Below are 10,983 nucleotides of genomic sequence, written 5' to 3' on the forward strand. Positions count from 1 at the left end.
GGTTGGTATGCCGGTACAGATACACATGGTTCACAACAGGAGCTTCGCTATTCTTGAAGAATTTATAACGCAAGAGTGGGTGATACTTAGCAAGCTTTACTTTGAAGTGTAGCAAGAAAGAATTAGAGCACCACGAGAATGACTGCTGTCAAAATTTTGACAGTCACTTTAAAAAGATACCACATATCCCGTAACGTCCTTGTCCATTCAAAACAATAACGCTAGAAAAATTACGGCACGTTGTGGACCTGAACTAGATTGCAGCGGAAAAAAGATTATCTATCAATAAACACACTCTTCCATGATTACACAACGCTGTGTGAATTGGAGAAGTCTATACAGAAACTCTACATATTAAACTCAGCACATCTGCATCTACATGATTACTCTGCAACTCACACTTAAGGGCCTGGCAGAGAATTCACCCAACAACTTTCCTAAGAAAGCGATCGTCATTAGAAAATATTCTGCATATTGTTGACAACATTAACAATATCATAAGCATGCACATACATGTACGGGAGTAAGAGAAAAGCAGAGGAGAAGAATGTGAGTTTAATTAAAATTGCTCAGCTTCTATTACTGTCAACGCTAGAAAGCTCTCAGAACGGGGTACCCAGAACCCCTATCAGAAAATTCGATGGTAAGAGCTGGACAGCTGGTCAAACGGAAACTGCAGCGCTCAGATATATGCTGATATTCATAAGGAAGCAGAAAGAAGTTCAAACACGGCGGGAAAGTCGTCGGCCGCTTTAAAACCTCACCTCCTGTACCTCCGCAACTTTATCGAGCATTTTGCAGATCCTATCAAAGGAGTGTTGAAGAAATGACGGTTAAATTTCAACCTCCTCTTGACATCAAAGCCACTGGTGATGCAATATCAACTCATTTCGCGAGGGTCAAGAAATTTTAGCAACAGTGGCGTTGTTGTAGCAACCGTCCCAACATCTGCCTAAACTGATTAAGGAGAGAGTCGCAAAATTTAAATCAGGATGCTATAACGTGCATTTGACACGTTTTTTTAAATGTTGTCGCTTTACGGTATGTGCTGAACAACGATGTGGACTCCAAAAAATTACGACAGACATTTCTGTCACCGTCAAACATCAATTTATAAATAACTTCTGACTTCAGCAACATGAAACACTATCAGACAGCACCTCTGGCTCAGAGGACCGACGACTCGTCTCCATCTGGCCGACTTCCAAATTTCTCGAAGTCCAAGCATTTCTCAAAAATATTTAAATATTGGTACCTTTCAGCCAATCAGCCCCGAAGAGGAGAATTATTGGCTTTTGATTCATACACCAAGAGGCAAAGAGATCGTGGGGTGCGCTTGGGACGTACTGGGTGATGGTAATTAAAACCGGCCGGAGTGACCGTGCGGTTCTAGGCGTTACAGTCTGGAACCGAGCGACCGCTACGGTCGCAGGTTTGAATCCTGCCTCGGGCAAGGATGTGTGTGATGTCCTTAGGTTAGTTACGTTTAATTAGTTCTAAGTTCTAGGTGACTGATGACCTCAGAAGTTAAGTCGCATAGTGCTCAGAGCCATTTGAACTATTTTTTAATTAAATTGAAGCCACTCGGCGTGGTCCAGTGTGGACTGTAATTATCGTATTGTAGCGAAAGTTGGTAGATTTTTAATGCGTTTATGCGGAACCGTTTTACGCTGGAGAAAAGTTAGCACCAATCTTGGCCGCCAGGAAAAAAATCTGGCGTTGTGAATCCAAGAAAGACGTCTAGAAATGTTTCTATATATATTTGATTAGAATGATGTTATTACTAACAGCCACTTACACAATTTGTTCAGTATGGGACCACAGACGTCAGAAAGCTGATGTACAGTGGCATATTTGCATCTTGTGGCCAAAATTGGAACTAATTTTTCCAGCTTAAATCGGTTAACATATTTGAATATCTGCCAAGTTTCACTCCCGTGTGATATTTACGGTTCACACTGGACCTTCGTGAGTAGCTGCACATGGTGGGAACAGTTTCCAGTTGCCACGTGGAAGGCGAACTCCAGAGGAGTTTCATCCGAAAAAGCCGTTGCTGGATGTGCAGGCAATTTCTATCATCTTCTGTCTCTTGAGAGGGAGGAGGTTTCTGAAACGGAGAGCATAACTCTGGGGCCGTACCAAGAGCAAAATCGTGAGGTCTAAAACTGCTCGTAAGTAGCACATTGAACAATCTGGTTTAATAAATAAAAAGAAAAAAAGGGCAAATAAAGAGTCCTCATAAACGGAAACGTACGTCTCGAGTAGCAGATAATAAAATACTCTTGTTTCGAAAAAGGGGAAGAGGCCTGTCTTGCGGTTGGGAATTTGTCGATCGTCAATTTGCTCAGTTAGAAGTCGAACAGTTGTATGCAATACGGATGACAGCTTGATACGAACCGTGGGACAGGACGTAACACTTAATTACATCTTTTTTTTCTTTATTGAGTTTCGATTCCCCCCGAAGGGGGCGGACTGGCAGCAGCTTAGTATGCTGCTCTCCAGCCTACAGAATTTGTTTTAAAAAGAGGAAAATAATAAACAAAATAGGCGATAAAATCGGAGACTTAGATGGTAACATGGCGGAAAAAATCGTGGAACTGAAAACATAGAAACAAAGGGATGATGATGCTAACAAAATACATGTGAAGCATACAGGTAAAATAATAGACAGACACTTTAAAATCATGGCGACAGTCTGGTTTCTGTTCGCAAGAGACATAAAATTCACACCCAGAGACAGCATGCTTTCTGTTCGCAGCACTTTGGAAAGACGAGCAACACTGAACATTCACTTGAACACTGCACTACAAAAGTTGGCAAATATGACATACCACAGCCGAGTGCAGGTGGGGGGAAACTGGACAGATGCTGGGAAAATTAAAAGGGGGGAAGGGGAGGAGAACAGGATGGAAGGGGGGGAAGAGGGAGCCCAGGGAAAGGACAGAGGAAAGGAGGGGGGTGAGGATCTGAGTTGATAGGAGGGATAAATGGAGAGAGAGAGGGCATCATCTCGGAGGGGGAGTTGATGGAAGCCACCTTGGGAAAGGAGATGAAGGGTGTAGAGATGGAGGGTAGGGGGACACAAAAGTGAAGGCATGGCTGGAGGCAGGGACAGTAGAGGAGAGGAGCAACCAAGGGGTGAGGGGGATCAAGGCGGCAGGAGGGGTAGAGTATGTGGAAATGTTCAAGGAATAAGAGCAGATGGGGAAAAGGAATGAGGTCATAGAGGACCCGCGTGGGGGATAGGAGGCGTATACGGAAGACCAGGCAGAGTGCATGACGCTCAAGAGGGACTTATGGGATTTGGGGGGGGGGCAGATATCCAGGCAGGACTGGGATAACAGAGGATGGGACGGATTAAGGATTTGTATCTGTGGAGGATGGTAGAGAGGTGCAACACCATGTCTCGCCAGAGAGGAGTTTGAGGAGTCGGAGGCGGTTGTGGGCTTTGAATTTGATGGAGTGGAGATGGGGGATCCAGGTGAGCTGACGGTCAATGGTGAGGCCAAGGTAGGGTAGGGTGTGGGAGAGGCGGACAGGACTGGCACAGATGGTAAGGGAGAAATCCAGAATCCGGAAGGAGCAAGTGGTACGACTTATGATGATTGCCTGGGTCTTGAAAAAATTAATTTTGGGAGCCACTGGTTACATCATGCGGCAAAAAGGTCAAGGTGATTCTGGAGAGGGCGTTGGGACCGTTGGAGGGTAGGAGTGAGGGCGAGGAATGCGGTGTCATTGACATACTGCAAGAGGTGTACTGGAGAGGGGCATATCTGTCATGTACAGGAGGTAGAGGAGAGGGGAGAGGACAGAGCCCTGGGGCACATGTGCAGAGGGGTAGAAGGTGTGGGAATTGATATTATAGATGGTAACATAGGAGGGATGGCGGGAGAGGAAGGAGGCCATCAGATGGATTTAGTTGACAGAAAGGGCGTAGGTTAGATTAGATTAGATTAGATTAGATTAATACTTGTTCCATAGATCATGAATACGACACTTCGTAATGATGTGGAACGTGTCAGGTTAATAAAAGATGTCTGTACAAGAAATTACATTACACAAAATATTGCATGACACTAATGATTAAGTTTCTTTTTTTTTTTTTTACTTAGTTTATATCTAAAAATTCAGCCAATGAGTAGAAGGAGTTGTCATCTAGAAATTCTTTTAATTTATTTTTAAATGTTAGTTGGCTATCTGTCAGGCTTTTGATGCTGTTTGGTAGGTGCCCAAAGACTTTTGTGGCAGCATAATTTACCCCTTTCTGTGCCAAAGTCAGATTTAACCCTGCATAGTGAAGATCATCCTTTCTCCTGGTGTTGTAGGTATGCACACTGCTATTACTTTTGAATTGGGTTGGATTATTATCAACAAATTTCATAAGGGAATATATATACTGTGAGGTTACTGTGAGGATCCCTAGAACCTTAAATAGATGTCTGCAGGATGACCGTGGGTGGGCTCCAGCAATTATTCTGATTACACGTTTTTGTGCAATGAATACTTTTCTACTCAACGATGAATTACCCCAGAATATGATGCCATACGAAAGCAGTGAATGAAAGTAGGCATAGTAAGCTAATTTACTGAGATTCTTATCACCAAAATTTGCAATAACCCTAATAGCATACGCAGCTGAACTCAGACGTTTCAGCAGACCATCAATGTGTCGCTTCCAGTTTAACCTCTCATCAATGGACACACCTAAAAATTTTGAAAATTCTACCTTAGCTACAGACTTCTGTTCAAATTCTATATTTATTACTGGAGTTGTGCCATTTACTGTACGGAACTGTATATACTGTGTTTTATCAAAATTTAAAGAGAGTCCGTTTGCTGAGAACCACTTAATAATTTTGTGAAAAACATCATTTACAATTACATCACTTAGTTCTTGGCTTTTGGATGTTATTACTATACTTGTATCATCAGCAAAAAGAACTAACTTTGCATCTTCATCAATGTGGAATGGTAAGTCATTAATGTATATCAAGAACAGTAAAGGACCTAAGACCGAACCCTGTGGAACCCCGTGCTTGATAGCACCCCAGTTTGAGGAATCAGCTGTTGTTTTAACATTACACGAACCACTTATTTCAACTTTCTGCATTCTTCCAGTTAAGTATGAATTAAACCATTTGTGCACTGCCCCACTCAAACCATAATGATTTAGCTTATCTAAAAGAATTCCATGATTTACACAATCAAAGGCCTTTGAGAGATCACAAAAAATACCAATGGGTGATGTCCGGTTATTCAGAGCATTTAATATTTGATCAGTGAAAGCATATATAGCATTTTCTATTGAAAAGCCTTTCTGAAAACCAAACTGACATTTTGTTAGTACTTTATTTTTACAAATATGGGAGGCTACTCTTGAATACATTACTTTCTCAAAAATTTTTGATAGAGCTGTCAGAAGAGAGATTGGGCGGTAGTTGTTGACATCCGACGTATCCCCCTTTTTATGCAATGGTTTTACAATGGCATATTTCAGTCTATCAGGGAAAACACCCTGCTCCAAAGAGCTATTACATACGTGGCTGAGAATCCTACTTATCTGTGGGGAACAAGCTTTAAGTACTTTGCTGGAAATGCCATCAATTCCGTAAGAGCTTTTACTTTTCAGTGAGTTTATTATTTTACTGATTTCAGAGGGAGAGGTTGGTGGAATTACAGTTGTTTCAAACTGCGCAGGTATGGCCTCTTCTATTAATAGCCTTGCCTCTTCTAGTGAAGATCTAGATCCTATTTTCTCCACAACATTTAAAAAATGATTATTCAAAATATTTTCAATTTCTGATTGTTTGTTAGTGCACTTGTCATTCAGTTTTATTGCACTAAAGTCTTCCTGTGCTCTTGGTTGCCCTGTTTCCCTTTCAATAATATTCCAAATTGCTTTAATTTTATTATCAGAGTTACTGATCTCAGACATGAGTTTAAACAGGAGACCGGGATGCCAGACATGGTCGTAGGCATTTTCGAGGTCGAGAGACAAAAATGGCAAAGCAACGAGAGATAAGCTGGAGGGAGAGGAGATGAGTGAGGGGTAGGAGTTAATTACAGGCAGAGAAGGAAGGTCGAAGCCACATTGGGTGTCTGGGAGGAGGTGGTTTCGGTGGAGGTCGTGATGGGTGCACTGGATAAGAGTGGATTTCAAGAGCTTGCTAAACACCGATGTGAGACAGATAGGACAATTGGAAGAGGCATCAGATGGAGGGTTGTTGGGTTTGGAAAACATCAGGATACGGGAGGTTTTCCACAGGTCAGGATAGAAGCCGGTGGCAAGGATGATATTGTAGAGGGTGGCAAGGACTGAAAGGAGGGGAGGGAAGGCTGTGTTTGAGGTGGCAGTAGGTAATGCGGTCGTGGTTGGGAGCAGTGTTGCATTTAGTGCAGAGTGTGAGGCTGATGTCCTGTGTAGTGATGGGAGGGCAAGGACTGAAAGGTAGGAGGGAGGGCAGTGTTTGAGGTAGCGGTAGGTAACACGGTCGTGGCTGGTAGCAGTGCTGTATTTAGTGCACAATGTGAGGCTGGTGTCCTGTGTGGTGATGGGAGTGTTAAGTTCAGATGGTGGTGTGTGGCCCAAGTACTAGAAGCTAGTAGCAAGGGGAGGAACAGAGGTATTCATACGGTCGATGACGTCAGGGAAGAGGGAATAATCAAATTGGGGATCAGCTGGTATGGAAAAAAAACATTGGGCATGTGAGAGGCAAAGTGGTTGGCCTTACTGAGGTTGTCAGGAAAGGGACGATCATCAAGGAGGAGAGGGTACTAGGGTGTGGGGCAGTTCCCAGTAAGGCGGTGAAAAGCAGACCAATACTTGGAAGAGTTTATTGGGAGCATGGTGTTGAGTTGTCTGGCGCCAGGCGCGGCGTTTCTTTGCAGTAAGCAGGTTGCGGATGTGTCGTTGTAATTGCCACTGGCGGGTAAGTGTGTCCTGGTCTCGAGTGTGAAGAAAGGAGGACTCTCAAAGGAGAAGGACGGCCTGTGGAGGAAGGGTGGGGCGTTGAGGGTGAATGGCTTTGGTGGGGATATGGGTGGTGATGGCGTCAGACAAGGTCTGGTGCAGGAAGGCATCAGTGTGAAAGATGTCATCAGGAGATTGTAGGGTGTGAATGGAGTCTTGGTAGGCATCCCAGTTGGCACAGGAGTAATCATGGAGAAGTTTAGGAGGGATGTCAGGGTGAGGAGTGGGGCGGGGATGGCGACCACTAGAGAAAGTGAGGAGAATGGGAGCGTGGTCACTGTCAATAAGGTCAAGGACATCTGCAGTGATGCACCCAAGGAGGTTGGGCGAGGCAAGGACCACATCAGGAGTGGTGTTGGATTTGGGTCAGGTGTGCTGGGGGAGGGGAACCAGGTCTCCCTGGAGGGTGGTGATAAACCAGTGCCACTACTGGAGGTCGGCAGGATCACAGCTGTGGATATTGAGGTTGGCAGCAATCACATAGGTGGAGAAGGTGCGGTCAATGTGGGCCAGGAAATGGTACCGGATGGGGGTGCGAGGACAGACATAAATCGTGGCACAGGTGACGTAAGGGTGGGGAAGAAGAGGCTGACGGTGAGATGCTCGGCAGGATTGTTAAGGAGAGGTTGGGGCCGGACAGGGAGGTGCTCGAGGTGGCCTACAGCAACTCCGCCACGCGCCAGAGGGTACGGGTTATCAGTGCGGTGAAGGGTGTAACGAGCTGTGGAGATGGAGATACAGGGTTGAAGGAAGGTTTCATTTAGGACCAAGGCATTGACGGGGAGCTCATGCAGGGTGTGGAGGAAGAGGGAGCGAATATTGTGGTACAGTATACTGTAGTGTTGCTGTACCATGGCAGGGGAGAGTTAGATGAGGGTGGTGAGGGGGGTGAAGGTGAAGTGGGCCTGGTTGTGGGAGTAGGTGGCATAGGTGGTAAGACGGAAGATGGAACGGGCAGCGAGGGCGATTTGGGAAAGGGTGTGGGAGCGCTGGAAGGGGTGGATGTTTTGGAGCACGATGGTGATGAAACGGATGTCCTCTGCAGTAGGCAGAGGGCGGAGCGAGTTGTCGGGGTAGATAGGGTCATTGACAGGACGGACAGGGACGGTGAGATCAGGGGTGACCGGAGGAGCTTTCGCTTTACACTCCGAGGAGTAGGTAGGACGTGGTTCGTTACGGGTGTTGCAGGAAGGGGGAGAGGTGAGGTTGGGGCAGTTCTTGAGGAAGTGGGAAGCTTTGCAGTGGGGACAAGTATGAGGGTTCTTGCAGGCAGAGGTAACACGGTCACTGTACGTGAGACAGCATCGGCAGCGGTAGGATTATTCTGGGGAACGGGAGGGGTCCACCTTACGACAGGGACCGTACTTGTGGACTCCCTCGGTGAGGAGGTGGTCAACGGAGGAGGAGGATTCGGTGAATATCCTCATCAGATAAGTCGACCCGGCGTCATTAACGACGGGACGGGCCGAGCGGATTTCGATGTCGGGCCGGGAGTCGAGTTCCGCCGACACCTCAGACTCCGTGACCACGGGGCTGAGCTTCGCGATCACAACGGTGAAGGTCGGCAGACGTCGGGGCGGTCGAGGCTGACGGAGAGGACGGGCTGCGGTAGGGGGTGGGGGTCGCACGTCGGCCAAATCGGATAAGCGGGATTACGGGAGAGGAGATTGGTGCAGAAGGAAGCACCAGGGGATTTGACTGGGACCGAGTCCTCGCGAGGAATAAGAAGGGAGACGGGGGCACCGGGGTAGTATCTACGGACGGCCAGGGAGAGGGTGTGGGCATCGAGGAATCGATGGTCAGGATCGGAGAGGACATAGGTGTGGGTGGCAGGCGTGGTAGGGGTGGTGGTCGGGGATCGGGGGTTTCCTCTGAGGAGATTGCGGGGGAAGGGTCGACGTTAGGGCGCTCGGAAGATTTCGCGGTCACGACTGGTGGGAGTGGGGGCCGGGGGACGCGTTGCAGGGGAGACAGTGGGGGGCAGTTAGTTCCGCCCTGAGGAGCGGATGACGCACTGGGAGGTGGCGCGGGTGGCACAGAGACTGTGGAACGGCGAGCCGAAATCCGTGCTGGCTCGGAGCCTGTCGGAGGTTGGTGCACGGAGCTGCGGAAAGTCTGCAGATGTCGACGGGGCGACAGTGTCAGGGGAGGGAGAGTTGGGGGTAGTTACAGCCGAAAATGGCCAAGGAGTGGGGTGGACAGGGAGGGAAGGGTGGACGGGACTGGGGGTGGAAGATGAGCTCCGTGTGATGGTGGTCGGAGCAGTGGAGGCAGAGGTGAAAATGATATAGGTGGTGGGTAGGGACATAGTGGCGGCGCGCGAGAGGGGGCGAAGACGGCGGCGGCGGTGGCGCGAGGTGCAGCAGCCCCTCCGGCAGGCGGTGAAAGCGGGTCGAAGAATCTCTCCGGGCAGCTGGCTGGACGATGTCGGCACGAAGGTGGCGGCCTAGAATCCTCTGGCGACGGTGGCGAGACGGACGGACGGACGAACAGACAGACAGCGACAGCAACAAGCTTCGAAGACGGAGATTCCCTGAGGGTAGCCCAGGCTCTGCAATCTGACCTTTTCCGAAGCAGGGGCTCCATCCTTCTAGATGTGTTAATTACATCTTGATGTATTAAATTATTTATAAGACAAGTTGTCACTATACATATTTAGTTGTAGGAGTAGCATGTAAAAATATTAATGACTCAGCATAATCATTGCTTGCAGCCTTTCGTTGGTGTTTTACGCTCTTTAATTACGATTGGTGTCCAATAAATGATGCAACAGTTTTTTTTTATCTCGACCAATTTCGGTTGAAAAATGCAGACTTTATTGTGGGGCGTCGTGGAATATTGCCGCCTCATCCCCTACGGTTTCGTGAAGTTCCGATAGGTGGCGACACGATACGTAGCCTTCAAAATAGCGTCTGTAACGGAGGGGTGTTACCGAGCAGAAAGCTGTCATTGAGTTTCTTTTAACGAAAAACCAGAGCATCGCAAGATATTCGTAGGCGCTCCCAAAGTGTCTACGGAGAACTGGCAGTGAACCAAAACAAGGTGAGTCGTCGGGCGGGGCGTCTGGCTACCTTTCCGGCCGCACACAGCTGTGACTTTTGTGTTATTGGAACCTACGGACTGTCTCGACGGATTAAAACCGAACACCTCCGTGACAACACACGGCCTCACACGAGAGGACTGCACAAAACTTCACTGGATTGTTCGTCATCTTCCACCCTACAGCTCAGGTGTCGCACCTTCCGACTTCCACGTGTTTGTCCCAATGAAGGACGCACTCCGTGGGATATTGGGGCCAGTAGTGTGGTACAGTGCGGGCAGACAGGGCCTCCCGGTAAGATGTCTTAAGGCCGTCGAATTCAACCGAGATTGCGTTGAAAATTTGGGTTTTGTAGCCAAACCAGTGGGAATAATATGGTATATTCAAATGCTGAATAAATGTGTTGCATTTCTTATTGAACGCCCCTCATAATAAAAATGAATTTTGTTCCACTGATAACAAATGTTTTACTGTGCGTCGTGGTATAGCCACCATAATTACCTTTCAATAGATGTGCAGCTTCACTGTTCGGGCTTGGAAATGGATGTCATCCAAATTTTCTGTAATTCTCTTCTAGCTAATTAAGCCTAGTGGCGACTCGTTTATCAGCATTTAATTAATTTATATTATATTCGAGCATTCATAGTTCACTTGTAGCATGACCAGAATTAATTTTCACGTAGTCAGACGATGAGACAACGTGCGAGAGAATTAAAGGAGCTCAGATTGTGGAGGAGAATACCTGTTACAACAAATTATAGGGAAAATCAGTAACCCCACAACACTAGCAATAAAATTAATTCCTTTGTATTTGTAATCTCGCATGTCTGGGAAGTGGCATCTTGGCAGAAATTCTTGAATTATTGAAACTTCCTAGCAGATTAAAACTGTGTAGCGGACAGGAACTCGAATTTGGGACATATGCTTCTTGCTGGCAAGTGTTTAACCACCAGAGCGTTTCAACCACGACTCA

The 10,983-nt window shown here is 47.1% G+C and overlaps 1 protein-coding gene across 1 annotated transcript; it reads right to left on the reverse strand.

Annotated features, from left to right (window-relative positions):
- Positions 1–9,136: 9,136 nt before the first annotated feature.
- LOC126297507 (uncharacterized) lies at positions 9,137–9,556 on the reverse strand. The gene has a single exon (XM_049988392.1). The coding sequence runs from the start codon at positions 9,554–9,556 to the stop codon at positions 9,137–9,139; it is 420 nt and encodes a 139-aa protein (XP_049844349.1).
- Between the last annotated feature and the right edge of the window lie 1,427 nt (positions 9,557–10,983).

Source organism: Schistocerca gregaria, chromosome X (assembly GCF_023897955.1).
Source record: "Schistocerca gregaria isolate iqSchGreg1 chromosome X, iqSchGreg1.2, whole genome shotgun sequence".
In the NCBI taxonomy this organism is placed as follows: Eukaryota; Metazoa; Arthropoda; class Insecta; order Orthoptera; family Acrididae; genus Schistocerca; species Schistocerca gregaria.